General features: G+C 39.1%; 2 protein-coding genes across 2 annotated transcripts in view; one reads left to right on the top strand and one right to left on the bottom strand.

Annotated features, from left to right (window-relative positions):
* Positions 1–2,334, top strand: part of SPDYA (speedy/RINGO cell cycle regulator family member A) — a 32,118-nt gene extending 29,784 nt beyond the window's left edge. The window contains exon 6 of the mRNA XM_060169600.1: positions 1,777–2,334. Within this exon, the coding sequence (XP_060025583.1) occupies positions 1,777–1,865 (89 nt within the window). The 3' untranslated portion in view covers positions 1,866–2,334. The remainder of the gene's footprint in view (positions 1–1,776) is intronic.
* Positions 1,745–20,478, bottom strand: TRMT61B (tRNA methyltransferase 61B). Its single transcript, XM_060169599.1, has 6 exons — positions 19,736–20,478; positions 15,059–15,161; positions 11,851–12,041; positions 3,982–4,073; positions 3,048–3,274; positions 1,745–2,331 (listed from the first exon to the last, which is right to left on the bottom strand). The coding sequence occupies exons 1-6, from the start codon at positions 20,447–20,449 to the stop codon at positions 2,135–2,137; spliced, it is 1,524 nt and encodes a 507-aa protein (XP_060025582.1). The 5' UTR covers positions 20,450–20,478; the 3' UTR covers positions 1,745–2,134.
* Between the last annotated feature and the right edge of the window lie 1,097 nt (positions 20,479–21,575).

Genomic DNA, 21,575 nt, shown 5'->3' with positions numbered 1-21,575 from the left:
ATTTACTGGGTGGAAAAGTCAGGGCCTTTGGAAGTTACTGGGAAGACAGCTGTGAACCACTCACAAATCTCTAGGAGTTTATATTATGGTAAATGAGAACCAGAAATGAACATAGAAAGCTAACTTTAGAAGAAGGCACCTGTCCCACAAGCCAGATTATAAACATGCTTAGTGTTCAATGGAGAGATGGATAAAGGGCTTAAGCTGGACTTTGATTAACTATATAAATAAATGTTTATTTGCTTATATAGTTTGGTTTTCAACTCATTATTAGAATGGACACTGTTAGCTCTTGTTCAGTTCAGCATCTACTGAGCATAGTGTACTGAACAGAAGCCATTCTACATGAAATAGGAGAAGGCACAACTTTTCTTTGCTCTTAAGTCAGCCCCTTCTCCAAGAAGTACAATTAGGGCCTGCATTCAAAACAATAAATGAAGGACAGAATTTCACTAGTAGTTAAATAGAAAGGCAGAAGAAAGGGGAGTATTCCATGATGGAATCTACAAATATACATCAGAGCGTCTATAGATCTGGAAATGTTATGAAAACTTTAAAGCCATTATTATTGTATGAGTGTTCGGATACTTACCATTTAGAAATGGTACCAGAAGACTACTCCGCTTATGATTCAATCAGTTCTCCAGATGCAACCAGAGTGATTTTTTTCCAAAACACAGATCTAAGCATGTTACCACTTACTTCATGAAATCTTTCAATAGCACCCCATTTTTCTTAGGATAGACAAACTCCTTAACAGGTCTACAAGATCCTCCATGGCCTGACCCCTACCTATCTTTCAGTCAACCCCATCACTGGCCTTTTTTGTTCTCATTTTCCCTGCTGTAGTTAACTCTTACCTGCCCTTCAGGTCTCAGCTCAATTGACATTTGCATAGGTAATTACCTGATCAGAGCAAAACCTCTACTAAATCCTGTACTTCTCTGAAGTATTTATAACAGTTTTAGTTTTATATTTGTGTTATTATTTAATGTCTATCTCTACTATAGGCTGTAAAGTCTAAAAAGGCAGAGATTTTAGACTAAATTTTTCCACAGAACGAAAAATATGTAAAATGTTATTTAGAATATGTACATTATTTTAAGTAGTTCTAGCCTAAGGGATAAGTAGCATATATCCTCCCAGGCACTACTACTTCAAAACCTATAAAACATCTATATTTAAATAATAACTATAAGCTTATGTTTATCTGTAAAATGTGGAAAATCTTAAGGATGAGCTACACATATTAAATGAAAAGATATTATAACGTTCTTAAAACAATGTAAGGCACATGGTAAATGTAAGGCACATGGTAAATAACATTATTCATAGTGCTTATGAATAATAATAAGCCCTAGTCCTAATTAATTCATATGTATAAAAAGTGTATCTCTCCAAACATTATCTTTGGCTGCGCCGTGCAGCTTGCAGGATCTTAGTTCTCCAACCAGGGATTGAACCTGGGCCACAGCAGTGAAAGCGCCGAGTCCTAACAACTGGACCACCAGGGAACTCCCCAAACATTTGATTTATATAACAGAATAATTCTGATGTTCTTTCAAACTGTTAAAATGATTCTGAGAAAGATAAGAGATTCAAGAATTGCTACATCTTTTGTTACAATTTTTAAGATAGTTATTCTTATCAGTTTTCCCCCTATTATTTACTATAGCCCAGATTTATTTTTTAAGACACATACAAGCCATTAAAATATGTACTTAAAATACACAGATACCTAAAATTTATCTCAAAATGCATATTTTATTTTGGTAGCCAATGATCATCAATCAAACAAAGAAAAGAAAACTAATTTCATGAAGGAAGACAAATCTATGGAGTGGTTTACAGGAAGTGAAGAATGAGATGGCTCAACTAAACAAACTTGGAATCATTAACTACAAAATGTCAAACTAACTGCAAGACAAGTGTCAAAATGGGACATTTAAGCAGTTTCGAAATATTACACATCTTTCTCTAGCTTTTGTTACTTTTCAGAATTACATGTAAAAGTTATACAAATCATAGTAGTAGCTAAGAATACCAATCTATGAAAGTAGTGATTTGCAATACAAAGTTCTATTTTGATATTTTTCTTCACATCTTCAAATCAGTTGTCATCTGAGGTACTCAGTTAAGTTGTGGTTTGCACTTCCTCAACTTGACAAGAAAAGCTAATTTGAAGGGAGGAAAAGGTAAGGTCATTGCAATTTTGAGAAGAAAACACCATATAATATAGCATGGAAAACTTACCTGTATGACCAGTTTGCCAGTGTATAGGTCTAGCAATATAGGGAAATGATCCATAGGGAAAATCAGAATGTGATTCTTCTGTTATAGAACAAAATATGTATTGTAAGCTACATAAAATATTTTATAATTTGTTCACAAAACTGTTAAAAAACAAATTACTGTCCTTTTCCTGTAAGTTTTTTCCTCTCAGACTTTTTTTTTTTTTAGCATTTGTCTTGGAGCTATTCTGACAGTTATCTTACAGAAACAACTTGTCAAGGATGACATGATAAACCTATATATGGTTTTATAACCAAATGGATAAGCTCATATCATAAATCAATGGATGTCTGAAAACTTGTTTATGGCCTAAGTAATGTGTACATACAACAAGGACCTAAATTTAGTTCTTTGAAAAATTCCTAGAAGTTGCTTTTTGGAATATTAGCTATTTGCATATCGGGTCCTATTAAATTCTTTCCCTTCAGTGATAATCACTGATCTAAATTTACAACATTATTTAGTATATTTAAAGTATTTCATAAGCCAATCCCCTTGTCACAAGTAAAATATGAATATTATAAGAAGTTCAGTTCTTCAAAGGTATCAGAGTTTTACATAAAAGGCAGGAAAAGTCATGATTCTGTCTCTTAAAAGATTTTAATTTAACAGAATAAATACCACATTTCAATTTCTATAGGAAAAACATAATAAATCCCTGAGAAATATTTTTATAATGTATTGCCCAATACATTCAGGAATGTATTCTCCATTTATTATTGCAAACACATGCATAAAATAAAACTGAAGCTCACCATGGTCATCTTCTTGAAACATCTCACCTTCAATTCTAATTTTCTTTTGAGAATGTAACTGTAAATCTCTGTTGATTTTAGGTTCCACTTTTTGAGGTAAAATTCCATTTTTCTGTTTTGCAAGGCAAACCAACCAATCTCTGACAATAACTTCACTTATCTTTTCACATGAGAGGGCAAGTTCACAGATGCGAATTCCATCTAAAAGTTCAATAACCTGTGTGATGCTTTCAAAAAAGTGAAAAATATAGTTTAAATTTCTACTACAACAATAACTTTATATTTAAGTTCACTATACCTCTTATGCCAATTTAAATGCTATGCTTAAATCAAAAGGGAAAAAATGTAAAAATGCAAGTTAGGGCACGTAAGAGGAGAATACTAAGTAAAAACAATAAACAGACTATAACGTCATTGTTCACATTACACTTTTAAAAACTTTTCTTCTAAATTGTCAGAAGAAATATGCATCTTATATTACCATTTATGTAAAGGATGATTTAAACAGCAATATAACTGAATTTGGGACATATGCTGTTTCATAACAGTTTTTTTTTGACTTTTTAAAAAATGTATTTATTTATTTTGGGCTGCACTGGGTGTTCATTGCTGCGCGCAGGCTTTCTCTAGTTGTGGCGAGAGGGGGCTACTCTTCGTTGCGGTGCGCGGGCTTCTCATTGTGGTGGCTTCTCTTGTTGTGGCACATGGGCTTAGTTGCTCCACAGCATGTGAGATCTTCCCAGACCAGGGCTTGAACCCATGTCCCTTGTGTTGGGAGGCAGATTTTTAACCACTGTGCCACCAGGGAAGCCCTTCATAACAGTTTTACGAGATAACATATACACTTAACTCAGTTACAAAATGAACACTTTAGCCTAGTACTTAAAACAAAACTGTGTTTAAAATATCATTACCAAAAAGTCACATTACTCACTTTGCTAGATACACAGCACATACACCACCCTGTTTAAGATTCGGGTATAAAACAGGCAAAGCAACTTGAGGATTCAACATATCCAAAGCTACCTGTAGTGGGGGAAAGAGAATCAGACTGAGTTTTGTTTAAATAAAGCATGTGTTTTCTTTTCTTATTGAGGTGAAATTATACACTTTGGGAAAGCAATTACCCAGTTAAAGTATTTCATTTTTTAGAATGTAATACTAATGACTGTCATTTTACCCCTCTCAAAAAGGCATACTTATAATTATACAATTTGTCATAGTACTTGACTACATAAAAATTGTAATGGCATGTCTTGTACTTGGCAATACTGATAATACAGGAATCTTTAGCTATATTTTATACACATACCTAGATACACACACACACACACAGTTGCCCCTTGAACAACACGGGTTTGAACTGCGCGGGTCCACTTAATGCAAGGATTTTTTTCAATAGTAAACACTACAGTACTACACAATCTGCGGTTGGTTGAATCTGAAGATGTGGAACCCTGGATATGTTGGAACCATGGATAGGGAGGGTCGACTATAAGTTATACTCAGATTTTTGACTGCACATAGGAGTGGTGCCCCTAAACCCCATGTTGTTCAAAGGTCAACTGTGGGCTTCCCTGGTGGCGCAGTGGTTGAGAGTCTGCCTGCCGATGCAGGGGACATGGGTTCGTGCCCTGGTCCAGGAAGATCCCACATGCCGCGGAGTGTCTGGGCCTGTGAGCCATGGCCGCTGAGCCTGCGCGTCCGGAGCCTGCGCGTCCGGAGCCTGCGCGTCCGGAGCCTGTGCTCCGCAACCGGAGAGGCCACAACAGTGAGAGGCCCGCGGACCGCGAAAAAAAAAACAAAGGTCAACTGTATATGTAAAGTTTCAATGCTTTAGTTCAGCTTTTGGCAATAGAAATTCACATTATCTCAAATATGTATTTTTATGTTCAAAAGTGTTGAATAATTAATTTTAGAGATTCTAAAATTCAAGAATCATGTCCCTTGTTTCTTTACTCTTCATTCAGTTGCAGAATACAGGGCTGTACTCAAAAGATGTTGAATGAATGCAGAGTAAATGAAATTACAAAAAAATTCACTGAAAACAAAAATACAGTCAAATAGAAAATAAAGTGACTTACTGATAGATAGCTCTAGAAATCTAATGTAGTTGGCACATCATTATATTTACTAAATTAGAAATTATTCTGTTTATGTGTTTTAAAAAAAACAGTAATAATGGGTCATCATTCATTATTTATTTATTCACCAAATATTTACTGAGCATCTACCATGTGCCAAGTATTTTGCTAAGTGGTAAAAATATAATGGGAGCTTATATTCTATTTTGTTTCATAGGAACTTATATTCTAATTAAGGAATAGGCAGTAAACAAAAATCTAATAAATATGTAATTCAGAGGGTAATGAGTGACATGAAGAACTACAGGATTATAAAGGAGGACATGAAGGATAGAATGACAGGGCAGGGGAAGGAAGTACTATTTTATACATAGGCTGGTCAGTGACGATACCTAAAGAAAATGATTAAGGTTACCCTGTGGAAATTGAGGGGGGAAGTGTGCTCCAGATTCAGAGAACAGCAAATACAAATGCTCTGAGGCTGTAGGATACTTGGTGAGTCTGAGAAGGCCACAGTCGCTGCAGTGGAGACAAAAGGGGGAAAGTGGTAAGAGAAGAGTTCTCAGATGGTGGGGATGTGGTGGGGATGGGGAGGGACAAATTATGCAGAATCTTACAGACTTTAACTTTACTCAGGAAGTGAAAAGTCACTGGAGAGTTTGAGACATGGTCTGACTTTTCAAACTTTTTTGAATGTGATAAACATAACATAAAAGTTGCCATTTCAAGTGTACAATTCAGTGGCATTAAGTACATTCTGACTTGGGCAAGGAAAGATGATGGTGACTTGCAATAGCAAATAGCATTGGATGTGATGAGAACACAGAGCCAATTAGAATTAGAATTGGCTGTCAGATGTGAGAGAAAGAAGTGAGAATGAATCCAGTGTTTTCATCCTAAGTTACTGAAAGAATGGAGATGTCATTTACTATTGAGGAAAATAATTTAAGACAATGGGAAGAATAAGCTTGGGGAGAAATATTTGAGAATTCAAGATTTGGACACAAGTTTAAGATGCCTATTAGGGCTTCCCTGGTGGCACAGTGGTTGAGAATCCGCCTGCCAGTGCAGGGGACATGGGTTCAATCCCTGGTCCGGGAGGATCCCACATGCCGCAGAGCAACTAAGCCCGTGAGCCACAACTACTGAAACCCGTGCACCACAGCTGCTGGGAGCAACTAAGCCTGCTCTCCACAGCTGCTGAGGCCCACACGCCTGGAGCCTGTGCTCCGTAATGGGAGAAGCCACCATGATGGGAGGCCCACGCACCACAGCAAGGAGTGGCCCCCACTTGCCACAGCTGGGAAAAGTCCACGTGCAGCAAAAGGGACCCAATGCAGCCATAAATAAATGAATGAATAAATAAATAAATACTTTAAAAAAAAGATGCCTATTGGATATCCAAGTAAAGATCTCAATGACTAATCAAATGGCCAACGGTGTGGACATATTGGTCTCTGTGACTGTAGTTTTAGTATATTATCAACAAGGACCAAAAATAAGACTACCAAGAAGCCTGCCATTCCAAAGCTCCATGGCTCAGCTAACAACATTACCATTCATTAGCCACTCAAATCAGGAAATTACAGTCACTATTTCTTTACCTTGAATTCTTTTTTGAGAATCTGTGGGGTTTTGATGCTTTTATTTGGATTAAAATTATCCAGTCCTACAAATCTACCTCTTAGTATTTCTCAAATTCATCCTACTGCTAATGCTTTAGGTCAGGACCTCATCATATCTTGTTGAAACATTACAATAGCTTTCTACATAGACTATGTAAATTCCATTCTTTCACCAGAATTATTCTGAAACAGGAATCTGGACATTCTACTCCCCTACTTAAGAACTCATCAATAGTTTTCCATTACTAAAAGATAATGTCCACATGTCCTAGCTTGATATACACACAAGTGTTCTTCACTATCTAGTCCCTCATGACTGTATTTGCATCTTCATCTCCTCATTAGACCCAATTCTACAGCCATAATGTTTCGTGCTTCTGAGTCTTTCTAATAAATGTCTATATGTCTACCTTTTCTTCTATATCGAAACCTCCTTTAAATGTATAATTCATTTTTGTCTTAGCATAGTACACGGCACACAGCAGGTCTCTAATACATATTTGTTGAATCAAGAAAGTGGTTCAGTAATTCAGAGAAAGATGATAATCCTCCACTTAGATGATTACGGTATATTCCATGGAGGAGACAACCTTTTATCTAAGCTTTGAAGGAAGAGTAGAATTTAAACAGGTAGGGACTTCCCTGGTGGTGCAGTGGTTAAGAATCCACCTGCCAATGCAGGGGACATGGGTTCGAGCCCTGGTCCGGGAAGATCCCACATGCCGTGGAGCAACTACGCCCATGCGCCACAACTACTGAGCCTGCACTCTAGAGCCCGCAAGCCACAACTACTAAGCCCGTGTGCCACAATTACTGAAGCCCACACGCCTAGAGCCGGTACTCCACAACAAGCGAAGCCACTGCAGTGAGAAGCCCGCACACTGCAACGAAGAGTAGCCCCCGCTCGCCGCAACTAGAGAGAGCCTGCGCGCAGCAATGATCCAATGCAGCCAAATAAATAAATTAAATAAATAAATTTATTTTTTAAAATAAAATAAACAGGTAGAGAAAAGGGAAAAGGAGAAAACTAATAATGATGAAAATCATAGCTAATACTAATTTAATGCTTACTATATATCAGGTACTGTTCTATGCACTTTACAGAAACACCTCATTTAATCTTCAACAACACTATGAAATAGGTATTATTATTGATTACTGTTCCTGTTTAATACATGAGGTGACTGAGGCACAGAAAGATTAAGTAATTTACCCGAGGTCATATTGGCTACTATGGAGCCTAAGTGAACCAGGATGAATAAACTCCAAAACTTACTTCCCTCTATTCACTCCCTCCTTTTCTCTCCTCAGAGATAATCACTGTCCTGAAGTTGGGAATGTTGCCAAATAATTTTATGCTTCTACAACATAGGTATATAGCTACAAACAATACATGGTACTGTTTTTAAAATTTTACATATATGTAGCCATTCCATACTTATTCTTGAATAATTCGTTTTTCACTAAGTTCTATGAGTTTTTTTTATTGGAGTATAATTGCTTTACAATGTTGTGTTAGCTTCTGCTGTACAATGAAGTGAATCAGCTATATACATATGTATACATATATCCCCTCCCTCTTGGACCTCCCTCCCATCCCCCACCCATCCCACCCATCTAGGTCATCACAGAACACCGAGCTGAGCTCCCTGTGCTATACCGCAGGTTCTAACTAGCTATCTTACACGTGGTAGTGTATCTATGTCAAATCTAATCTCCCAATTCATCCCACCCTCCCCTTTCCCTCCATGTCCACATGTCTGTTCTCTACATCTGCATTTCTATTCCTGCCCTGGAAATAGGTTCATCTGTACTATTTTTCTAGATTCCACATATATGCATTAATATACGATATTTGTTTTTCTCTTTCTGACTTACTTCACTCTGTGTGACAAACTCTAGGTCCATCCACATCTCTACAAGTGACCCAATTTCGTTCCTTTTTATGGATGAGTAATATTCCATTGTCTATATGTACCACATAGTCTTTATCCATTCATCTGTCAATGGACATTTAGGTTGTTTCCATGTCCTGGCTATTGTAAATAGTGCTGCATTGAACATTGGGACATATGTGTCTTTTTGAATTATGGTTTTCTCAGGGAGATTTATTGATGTAGATACAGTACATTTATTTCACTATGTTAAATAATACCATTGTTAGTATTCCACCATGTCCATTCCTCTTTTGATGGTTAGGTTGTTTACAAAATGTATTAAAATTTGTTTAAAATCTTTTATTAGCCATTTTTTTATTGTTCTGTTCTCTTTGTCTTTGTGGTTCAACACCTTTTTTTATTCATCTACCCTCATTTGAGATGGCAGGAGTATAGGCAGGTTATATAAAAAAGCTAAAGAAAGGAAGGTTGAGATCAGATTCTGAAGGACACCATAAATCTTTGAATGAAAAGTTCCTAATTGGTTTATCAGCAGGAGAGTGACAGTATGAGAACTAGATTAGTCTAAAGATGAGGAGAATGGATTGGAAGTGTGAAGGCCCAGGAGGTGAGATGGCAGCTAGGAGAGGAATTAAGTAGTCAAGGAAGCAAAAATCAACTAGGATAACAATAACCAGAAATCAAGTGGTGGGAACATGCATAGAAATTTATGTTTACTAGTATGGAGGTTCCTTAAAAAACTAAAAGTAGAGTTGCCATTCAAAAAGATACATGCACCCCCATATTCACAGCAGCACTATTTACAACAGCCGAGATATGGAAGCAACCTAACTGTCCACTGATAGATGAATGGATAAAGAAGATGTGGTACATATACACAATGGAATACTACTCAGCCATAAAAAAGAATGAAATAATGCCATTTGCAGCAACATGGATGGACCTAGAGATTATCAAACTAAGTGAAGTAAGTCAGAAAGAGAAAGATAAATACCGTATGATATCACTTATATGTGGAATCTAAAATACAGCACAAATGAACTTATTTATGAAACAGAAACAGACTCATAGACATAGAAAACAAACTTCTGGTTACCAAAGGGGAAAGGGGGTGGTGGAGGGATGAAGTAAGAATTTGGGATTAACAGATACAAACTACTATATATAAAATATCAATAGATGAATAAGGTCCTACTGTATGAACTATATTCAATATCCTGTAATAAACCACAATGGAAAGGAATATGAAAAAGAATATGTATATATATGTACAACTGAATCACTTTGCTGTACACCAGAAAATAACACAACATTGTAAATCAACTATACTTCAATAAAATAAATAAATAAACATCCTCTCCCCCAAAGATATTTATGTTTACTATACGCCTCTTGAGTTTTGGTCACGTGCTACCTTCAAGCAGGACTTCCACCAACTGACAATTTTTAGAGACTTTCTTAAAGAAAGGAAAATTCTTCATGATCTAGCTTTAACTTAATAATTCTATATTATGAGTAATTTATTTATGAACACCAACTATAATTCTTTGCCCCAATAGTATATGACTCTTCCCCAGAAGCTGACAGTTCTCCTCCTTCTATATGCTCTGAGTATTCATCTGTCACTATTATTCAAGAGAGATTCAACTGAAAAAATCTAGTAAGGAGTATTCTTTCCTTTGGAACAGGGATGGATGTTTCAGCAGGTTTCCACAAGGCTGTAACAATACTGTTAAAATCCTTTGTTGTGTTTCATGCTCATCAAGCAGAATTCTGATGACCAATTAAACTCCCACGTATCTGTGACGTTCCTATGGATGGCCTACATAGAACAAGTCCTCTTTCTGCCCTTATTGAGCTATATAATGTGCAAGCCAAACAAGGATGAGGGGAAAAAAACACAAACTGTGGTCCTTGTGTCCAGGAAGCTGTGCCACTGTAGCTATTGGCTTTAGTTATATCAGAGATAGGAACCAGTCCTGATAAAAATCACCTCTTTGAACTTTACTTCATTTCTCACCTAGTTTCCCTTATAAAGTTTCTAAAATAAGCTTCCAATAGCCAATTAAGAAAAGTGAAGAAGGGACTTCCCTGGTGGCACAGTGGTTAAGAATCCACCTGCCAATGTAGGGGACACGGGTTCGAGCGCTAGTCCAGAAGATCCCACATGCTGCGGAGCAACTAAGCCCATATGCCACAACTACTGAGCCTGCACTCTAGAGCCCATGAGCCACAACTAATGAGCTCGTGTGCTACAACTACTGAAGCCCACGCACCCAGAGCCCATGCTCCACAACAAGAGAAGCCACCACAATGAGAAGCACATGCAACGCAATGAAGAGTAGCCCCTGCTCGCTGCAACTAGAGAAAGCCCGTGCGCAGCATCAAAGACACAACACAGCCAAAAATAAATAAATAAAGTTATTAAAAAAAAAAAAAAAGAAAGAAAAGCGAAGAAGACTTCTTACCCAGACCTCAGTCCATAGTGTCAAGCCATGAACTGATAATGGCATCATCAAGGGTAAGGCAACTTAAACTAGAATTGTGAAACTCTGAGGTCATCTAATAGCACTATGGCCCATATCTCCACCATCACTGTTCACAGCTTAAAATGGCATTCTCTCGTCGTCTATCCTTTTATCTTCATACTACTCTGCTTCTCCTCCCCTAACTCAACCTCCCACTCCTCCCTCTCCTCACAAATCCCTCCACTCCACTTTCTGGAGCTTTGTTCTCAATAAATATGCCTCTATCCTCAACATCTTTAATTGACACTCCTCTACATCCTGACTTTAACTGTCTAAAGATGCCTCTTGCCTCTTCCCTCAAAACTGAAGGCTATTTATTCCCCCAAATCTCACAATATGAGGTCAGGTGCGGGGCTCAGTATGTTCCCAATGCTGCTTCCAAATTATTATTCCTTTATCCTAGAAACGTTGAAGTTCATGATGCTCAACTACTCCTCCTAGTATTTCATCATTACCCCACATTTATTAACAACTTTGGCACCTAATTCAGTATATCTCTCTGCTCTGAATCCCACCATGATATTAAAGGAAAATATTCCTCCCACTCTTAGAGATAGAAATGGGGCAAATAATGAAGGAAGATCCTTTTCCATATAAAAGAAGCATGGTCCTTGTTTTCTTTGTACTCAGTATTAGGTAATATCATAGGACTACTTTAGAAAACTTACCGCATCAAATGTTAAAGATTTTATGTCTTCAGTTGCTCCTAAAATATCCTTATGAATAAAATCCACGTTGTCTGGCCACTCTTCTACATGACTCATTTTCCATGAATCACGCCAGTGTTTGTAATTCTTCTTAGCCAGTTCATGGTGGTCTTTTCTAATTTCAAAACTTATGACTCGTCCTTGTGATCCAACTTAATTTAAAAAAAAATCACGACATTACACAGTATTAATCAGTACATAAAGAATGTCAAAATTTTATTTTGCAAAGATATCACATGGATGTGAAAAAATAATTCAAATAGTTTAAGGTTACAAAAGTCTCTACCCTATCCCAAATACCCAATCAATCTCCCTCATCAGAGACAATCATTCCACCATAGTTATTTACCCTTCCTGAGAAAGTCGCTGCCTATAGTACAAGTGTACAAGTATCTTTCTCTGATTTTAACACACATTGTTACCTGTCATATATACTGTCCTGTACCTTCCTTCTTATTTACCAATGCCATTTCAGTGATTAATGATCTACTGCATTTTTTAAAACAGCTATTATGTTCCATTGTATGACTATGCCACAGTCTATTTAACCAGTCACCTACTGATGAACATTTAGCTTGTTTCTAGTCTTATGCTATAACGAACAATATTGCAGTAAAAATTATTTTGCCTAAGTTTTTGTACACATGAGCCAGTATATCTATAGGATAAAGTCCTAAAAATGGAATTGCTGACTCAAGGGATATGTGAATATTTTTATTTTGAAAATTATTACCAAATTGTCCTCCAAAAAAACAATGATACCAATTTACACTTGACCAACAATGTATTAGAGTGCCTATTTCTCCATATTCTCTCCAACAAAGAGTTATCAAACTTTTTACCTGTGTCAATCTAAAAATTGCATATAGTTTATCATTGTAGTTTTAATTTGCATGTCTTTTGGATGTCATATGGATGAAGTTAGGCCTTTCAGATACTTAAAAGATACTTGTTTGTTTGTTTTTTTTAATTTATTTATTTTTGGCTGTGTTGGGTCTTTGTTGCGGTGCTCGGGCTTCTCTTGTTCCAGAGCATGGGCTCTAGGTGCATGGGCTTCAGTAGTTGTGGCATGTGGGCTCAGCAGTTGTGGCTCGCAGGCTCTAGAGCACAGGCTCAGTAGTTGTGGCGCACAGACTTAGTTGCTCTGTGGCATGTGGGATCTTCCCAGACCAGGATTCGAACCCATGTCCCCTGCATTGGCAGGCGGATTCTCAGCCACTGCGCCATCAGGGAAGCCCCAATACTTGTATTTTTGTGTGTGTCTGAAAAACTTTCAAACTATTTATCATAGTAATACTGCAGTTTCACAGAAAACTACTACATTTTAACTTACGGCAATTAATTTTCTACCCACCTCTATATGAGGTGATTTGATACCATTTGGAGGCTGTCCCAGATCAATCAGTCTATAGTTAAAATGAAGAGTTTAAATTGCAGCATGTCTCTTTAAAATGTAAGTCCAGCTGTAAGTCATCATGTTCTCAAGGGATAAAAATTAATGTTAATAGTAGCATAAGCTAAACACTTAGAAAATTATGGTGAAAATAAATCCATCCTGAAAGTAAAAAGCAATAATTTCTTGATCACTCATAGTTTGGGATTATTTATGCCATGACACTCCTCCAACACTATAGATATTAGAAATACAAACATTCCTCTTGTTTCACAAATTTTTTATAAATTCACTTTGTCAAATGCATTTAGGAATCTGTCACAGATTGTGAAGAAATGGCTGCCTTTAACTATGCACAGAAAAGAGTCCAACAAAAGATGTGAGGAGCCCAAAATGAATTTCCTGACCCAGTATAAGTTGGATTATGTTTGTATGTGATGACATTAGGTCAAAAAACAAAAGGTTTAAGTTTAATTCAGTATATGTCTATCTGTAATCTTTATAAAATCTACCCACATACACCTACAACTGCTCTAACAATGTTTATTAGCTTAAAAAGAATGCATTTATAAAACCAACATGAATGATTAAAAAAAAAAATCTACCAAAAGAGAATGCTGTCTATTACTAGGTGAGAAAGGGAACACTGCAGAGGCAGCCAAACAAGCCAAAGCCATCCTGACAATCAGAGGAATTAAGTGGTCAAAGGGAGCAATAATCAACTACAATAACAGTAACCAGAAATCAAGTGGTGGGAACATGAACAGATATTTATGTTTACTATATACCTCTTGAGTTTTGATTAGGTGCTACCTTCAAGCAGTACTTTTACCGACTGACAATACTTAGAGACTTTCTTAAAGAAAGGAAAAGTCTTCGTGATCTAGCTTTAGCTTAATAGTTCTATATTACATATTAATTTATTCATGAACAGCAAAAATAATTCTTTGCCCCTGATAGTATATGACTCTTCTCCAGCAGCTGACAGCCCTCCTCCTTCTATATTCTCTCATACTGAGTATTCACTTGGCACTATTATCAACAAACACATGTACATGTGTGCACAAAAGACAAGTACAAGAATGTTCAGAGAAGCACTATTCACAATGTTCAACTCAAATGTCCATCAACAGCAGAATGGATAAACTGTGCTTTACTTACAAAAATGGCAACTAACATGAAATAACCATTGCTACATGCAGTGGCTGAATCTCACAAACAGAACGTTGAATGAAAGCAACCAGATTCAAAAGAGTACAATACTACAGGATTCCTTTTACGTAGGATTCAAAACAGGCAAAACTAATCAATGGTGATAAAAGTCAGAGTGGTGGCTACCTTCTACCTTTGGGTAGGATAAGGACTGAGAAGGGATTTGAGGAGGTTTCAGTGGTACAATAACATCCCCTGTCTTGATCTGGGTAATAACTACGTGAGTGTGGTCACGATATAAAAATTCATTGAGGTATACACTTATGATCTGTGTACTTTTCTGTAGCTATGTCATGTTATAAAAAAAAATTTAGTTAAAAAAAAGCGTGGAGGGAGCAACAGAAAGCAAACAGAGAGAGGGTTAGACAGAGAATGACTTGAATAAATGCACAAAATGGAAAGAAAAACAGTTGCTTACATTTGATTTCAAGGAGAATGCTCTCTATCACAAAGTTATGTGAATATTTTCTGAAACATCTGTATCTATTTAACTTCCCGTTATTATGGACAGACTGAATGTTTTCTTTGTCATCTAAATTCAACTCATTTATCCCAATCTCTTACCTGCTTTGGATAAAAACAAGCTCGTTCCACCAGAGCCCGAGCCAGCTTCCAAAACAGTATCACCTGGGTGGATATTCATCATCAACAGTATCATATTCATATCCTATGATTGAAACACAGCATGGGTGACTCTGTGACCAATAAATATGTACTAAGCACCTAGGCTTGCAAACACTATGTTGGACTTGGAGAAAAGAAGTGAAAAAAAAAAGGATTAAACTCTGGCCCTGCCTACCAAAAGTTTATATTTTACTTGATGAAATGAGAGATTCAAGAATCAGGTAGCAAATACAGAAGCACTTCAGTATAATATTGAAATTACAGAAAATAAGTAAGAATAGGAGCTCAGAGAAAGGAGAAATCAGCAGACTGCCCTACCTTAAAGACATAGAGAATTTAAGGAAACAGTCACAAAGTAGAAACAGTTTTAAACAAAAAAGAGGTAGAGTAATAAACACAGTTTGCCCATCTCAGGAGGAGCGGTAAGGAGAGACCTGAATCCATGCTAACGCATCTGAACTTAACCTGGTAAGTAACTGGGGCATGTCACTGAGGTAATATTAATGGCATTTTATAAAGATTAATCTGTGAGACGAATACAGGATGTACTAGAATAGAAAAAAATTAGAGGTATAAAGACCAGTTAGGAAGTTATTACATAATCTCTGCATGAAATGATGAATGCTCATTAGAATTAGGATACCAGGAATAGACAGGAGGACTCATTTGCCAAACTTTATAACTAAAGAATTGTTTTGTTAACAGGAGTATCATGGATGATAGTAGTAATAGCTGTTTATTGAAACTTCACCAGGTGCCAGGCTTCTGTTAACTATGCAAACTGCTTTCAAACATTATCTTGTTTAATCAGAATACTAATATGAGAAAAGTATCACCATCCCCATTATAAGGATGAGAAATCGAAAAAGTAATTTGCCCAAAGTCACACAGCCAGGAATCAAGTGGGCAAGTCAGGGGTAGACCTGATGTTGAACTCCCAAACATCTCCTAACCACGCTGTTGATCATTTCACTATATATTACAAATGCTATAGAGAGAGAAAATTTTAAATGTTAGCATTTATTTCAACAGCCCCCCAATAACAAACCTTTCGAAGTTGCTAATAAGCAGCACATCTGGTAAGGTTTTACTATCTTTTCCTTCTCTGGCAAAAGCTGCTGTGAAAATTCTAAAAGAAACAGGAGGTTTTCTAGGATCCTCTGTTGAGTCACAACAAAGTTGTGTATTAAATATAGGTTTGGATGCATAAGAAACTATTTAACAGGTACAGTTATCTAATTAAAAGCCAAAATGTATTTTCTTTTTTTTTTTCTTTTGCGGTACGCGGGCCTCTCACTGTTGTGGCCTCTCCCGTTGCGGAGCACAGGCTCCGGACACGCAGGCCCAGCGTCCATGGCTCACGGTCCCAGCCGCTCCGCGGCATGTGGGATCCTCCTGGACCGGGGCACGAACCCGTGTCCCCTGCATCGGCAGGCGGACTCCCAACCACCACGCCACCAGGGAAGGGAAGCCCTCAAAATGTATTTTCTGAAATGATGGACTAAGGCTTGAACCAAATGATACTTAGACACATAATCCTTAAGGGGTATTAGTCAAAAAGTTTCATTAACAAATTCAAAGTCTTTCAGACATACATATCCTCTCCCATCTGCCAGGCACGTGGGAGTAGAGGTGGGAGGGGGCACAGATAACTTCACACAGGAGTGGGAGGCAGCTCCAGTAGCCATTTCAGTGAAATGCCCTGGAGAAGGCAGTTCTATTTCCTTGGCTCTTTCATATAAGACTAGAATTATAAAATTAAAAAAAAAACGTTAGCACACTTTAACTTTTGCTTCCTGCCATTCAGGTTACCTGGTCTCCATGGAATGAGGTTGGAGCCCATTTTACACATCCTAGCGATTTCAGTCCAAAACTGGGGTGGGAATAGCATTTATTCATTTCCTTGCCTCTTTCCAAAAGGGATTTGAAGCTACTGGGAGACTCCTCTGAAGTTATGAAATATCACTCTACTATTGAGTTTTCTATACATTTTAAAACTTTAGGCTTTCAAACAATCTTTTCAGACTTTCTCCTTTTTTTCCTTGGCAGGAATTTTAATCTCTTTCCTAACTAATTCAACAATTTAAACCTAATCCTCAGCAGAAGGTTTTAATGACTGGGCTGCACTTTAGCCTTAAGTGGCAACAATTCCTACTCTCCAATGGTTCTTATGTAAGTATTCCAAACACGCAAATCAGCAGAAAAGATTAATTTAAAAATTTAGGGAGTGTTGGGAATTCCCTGGCGGTCCAGTGGTTAGGACTTGGCACTTCCACTGCTATGGTCCCAGGTTCAAACCCTGGTTGGGGAACTAAAATCCCGCAAGCCACAGGGTGTGGCCTAAATAAATAAATAAATAAAAATAAAATAAAAATAAAAATAAAAATTTAGGGAGTGTTGCCATTTATACTTCTACTCCAAACCTAAAAGCGCTTGATATTGACCCCTGTGAAATGTTCACACTTTACACGTAACTATTAGGAAGTTTATTCAAAATTGCTCCCTCAGACCAACTTTTAATATTAAGATAAAACTACATAATTCTACGGAGGAGACCAGCTTTCAAAAGTCAGTGGAGGGACTTCCCTGGTGGCACAGTGGTTAAGAATCCTCCTGCCAATGCAGGGGACGTGGGTTTGAGCCCTAGTCCCGGAAGATCCCACATGCTGCAGAGCAACTAAGCCCGTGCGCCACAACTACTGAGCCTGTGCTCTGGAGTCCGCGAGCCACAACTATGGAAGCCCGCACACCTAGAGCCTGTGCTCCACAACAAGAGAAGCCGCCGCAATGAGAAGCCCTTGCAGTGCAAAGAAGAGTAGCCCCCACTCGTTGTAACCAGAGAAAGCCCGTGTGCAGGAGTGAAGATGCAAAGCAGCCAAAAATAAATAAAATAAATAAATTTATTAAAAAATATACATATATATAGACTGGATTCCTACTTAGAACCTTCCAACAGTCACCCAATGCACATGGAATAAAATACTCATATCTCCAACCACAGCACATCTCATACCATTCTCTCCCTCACCTAACCCACTCAGTCCGCAGCAGGAACTCTGCAATACTCTTCCCTTTGCAAGCACTCTGCTCCTAGATCTTTGCAAGGCTGGCTCTTCCTTAATTAGTTTATCAAATGTACCTCCTCAGAGACCTTCTCTAACCACCTGACATAAAGTATTCTCCTCCCCCAGGTTACCCAACACAATGTTATTGTTAATCTACTTGTCTTCATGGCACTTAGCACTACCTGAAATTATCGAATTCTTTCATTTACTTGTTTGTTCCTTGTCACCTCCTCTAGGACATAAGGTCTATGTTGAGAGCAAGGGCTGTGGTTCACCGCTTCACCTCCCTAAAATAGTGCCCTGAATATATAAGGTAGGCGAGTATTTACTAAAGAAATAATGAATGATTCCTCATCTAGGACTAGGAGGAGGAGTTGTTACAAAGGAACATTCTGCTCAAGGACAGTGACTGTGACTAATGATTAAAAGAAACCACTAGCAAGGATGATTAGCATAAGATTGTAACAAGAAACTAGGTAGATAATTTACTTATAAATAATATTCCTTTTATGTTTAGTGTCTAATTTTAGCTGTTTTCATATAAATTTTTTTTTCTAATGGGAAAAGCATAGTGAGGGCTTCCCTAGCGGCGCAGTGGTTAAGAATCCGCCTGCCAATGCAAGGGACACGGGTTCGAGCCTTGGTCCGGTAAGATCCCACATGCCACGGAGCAACTAAGCCCATGCGCCACAACTACTAAGCCCGCGTGACACAACTACTAGACCCCGTGTTCCGCAACAAGAGAAGCCACCGCAAAGAGAAGCCCGTGCACCACGACGAAGAGTAGCCCCCACTCTCCGCAACTAGAGAAAGCCCGTGCGCAGCAAAGACCAAATGCAGCCAAAAATAAAATAAAATTTAAAATATATTTAGGGCTTCCCTGGTGGCGCAGTGGTTGAGAGTCCGCCTCCCGATGCAGGGGACACGGGTTCGTGCCCCAGTCCGGGAAGATCCCACATGCCGCGGAGCGGCTAGGCCCGTGAGCCATGGCCGCTGAGCCTGCGTGTCCGGAGCCTGTGCTCCGCAACGGGAGAGGCCAAAACAGTGAGAGGGCCCGCGTACCGAAAAACAACAACAACAAAATATATATATATTTTTTAAAAAAGCATAGTTTGATATCTGTTGTTGACAAAATATACCTCTAACAACATGCCTGATTAAATATGATGCTTAAAATATCGCCACAGTGGTACTAAAAAATTGTCCCCAAGAGTTCAACGTTCTCTTGAATGCTGAACTCGCAACCTTAAGAATTATGGGGAATAAATACACATTCTTATTGCCTAGTGAGTCCACATCACTCTATATAGTAAATCACTTTACAGATCTGAGAATCGAGGCTCCCAAGTTAAAATTAAAATCTGGCTATTTCTTCCTAAAATTAGTAATCATAAAATATGTAAAAGTCATAGCCATTGGTTAAAAAAAAAAGTGAGAACAATAAAAACTTGAAACGTGCTGAGATGTGCTTTAAGTACATTAATCAGGTCTGTAGTACTGCATCCGTTTTGCTCTTGGTGGAACCAAATGAACCTAACTCCCATCGCATTACCTTAGGATATGTTATGGCAGGCCCTCTTTGCATCAGTAATACATAGTCTTCCAATGCTGGCCTCCTCAGCATGAAGTGCTTACCAGAGGAACTCCTCAGTATCTGGCCGGGGAACTTCCCCACGATCTCGCTGAACGGGACTGCCCCCCAGATACTATTTAAGTGTCCGGCATTGCTCAACCTAAATAATTTTTTAAATTGTGTTTCTCTCTTCCCAGTCTCAGCTAAAATCAGCTCCCCAGCCCGAAAAGGCACCTCTCGGGTAGTTGACCAGGAAGAGGAGACGTGAAGTTCGTCATCCTTGGTGGCAGACTGGGCCACGCAGGGCAGCGAGGGACCGCCGGATCCCTGGTGTGCGGGACCCGACTGGCCCTGGTCTTCACTCGAGCCCTCGCGCTTTCGAGGGGGTGACTCCTTTCGCGGCGTCGGTAGTCTGAGGCTTTCCAGTGACGAAAGACATCTGGTCCCAAGTCCCCGGACGAGCGGAGGGAGAGATGGAGGCGACTCTACGTCTGGGGCTTTCCTCTGTGCCGCCTTGCGCTCTCCTTCTTCATCTCGCGCGTCTCTAGACGAGAATTTGCAACACAATAACCGGGCTCTCTCGAAGGGCTCTTGCCCAAGGCAGCGCAGGAATGGACAGGTCCCGAACCCTGGCCACCTCCGGAGACGCCTCAGCGGTAGCAAGACCAGACCCAGGCGCCTGGTTGACAGCATGACGACACGCGCAGGCGGCTGTCGCAGGCGACTGTCGCAGGGCCTAGGCTCCGCCTCTCGCTGCGCGCAGCATTGACGCAGCTGCCTGGGGGGATGGACAGCTATTTCTCCGGAAGAACTCCGCTACAGCGCCTGCGTCCCGAGGAGGGGCGCAGCGGCCGAGTTGGCAGTCCGGGGTTCCGTGAGGTAGTCGCTGAGTAACTGTCCCGGGAGCGGGCCTCTTTCCCGCGCAGGGGCCCATCTTCCTCTTTGGAATGTGTGCAGAGTAAACAGTTTACTGCTGACAAATCTCCACCAGCCTCGTCCGGGGACGAGAGGATTAAGAGAGACACAGCCTGTCAAAGCGTTGTCTAAGCTGAAGTCCTGTACCAGGGTTAGTTAGCTCGCTGGTAATCAGGAGCAGGAACGTCAGTCGGTCACCATAAGTAAAACTGGCCCCGAGATGCGTTTTTATAGACTGCAGCTGGACATGCCACCCGCTGACTGGAGCTTCTTTCCCAGCTGACCGCCTCCTTCCCCCAGTCCGAGCGAGTCCCTTTTGACTGGGCTCTGACCACCTGCATGCCCTCCCCAGGCCCAGAGAGTCGGCGACCCTAGATTAAAGTGACTGTATTCACTGTGTGCTCATTTTACAGAATTGTTTTTAATCATTAAAATATAATAGTTAACTAAGTGTTTTACCCTCCCCAAAACTAAGTAAAATTATCTTAAAATGGGAAAAGGCCAATGTTAAAACAGGGGTGGCGGGGTAGAGGGGTGTTATAGGCTCCATTTCATCCCTCCCAAGTTCATGTATCGAAGTCCTAACCTTCAGTACCCCAGAATGGGACTGTATTTGGAGATAGGGTCTTTAAAGAGGTAATTAAATTAAAATGTCACCAGAATGGGCCCTAATCCAATATGACTGCTGTCCTTGTAAGAAGAGATTAGGACACAGAGGGAAGACCATGGCCATCTACAAGCCAAGGAGAGAAGCCTCAGAAGAAACCAAACCTGCTAACACCTTGATGTTGGACTTCTAGCTGCCAGAACTGTGAGAAAATTAATTCTGTTGTTTAAGCCAAAAAAAAGAGTATTGACTGTATTTTCTAATTCTCTCTTTAAAAATTTTTATTCCCAGGTTTTG

This window comes from Lagenorhynchus albirostris, chromosome 13 (genome assembly GCF_949774975.1).
Source record: "Lagenorhynchus albirostris chromosome 13, mLagAlb1.1, whole genome shotgun sequence".
NCBI classification, from domain to species: domain Eukaryota; kingdom Metazoa; phylum Chordata; class Mammalia; order Artiodactyla; family Delphinidae; genus Lagenorhynchus; species Lagenorhynchus albirostris.
This window is presented reverse-complemented; position numbering and strand designations above follow the sequence as displayed.

Bases quoted from the DNA above. Each gene is read 5' to 3' on its own strand.
- TRMT61B (XM_060169599.1), bottom strand. From the start codon at position 20,449: ATGCTGTCAACCAGGCGCCTGGGTCTGGTCTTGCTACCGCTGAGGCGT. The intron at 15,162-19,735 runs GTAATGCGATGG...TTTCAATCATAG, and splicing joins CTGCCATAACATATCCTAAG to GATATGAATATGATACTGTT. The intron at 12,042-15,058 runs GTAAGAGATTGG...TTTTAAATTAAG, and splicing joins CTTGTTTTTATCCAAAGCAG to TTGGATCACAAGGACGAGTC.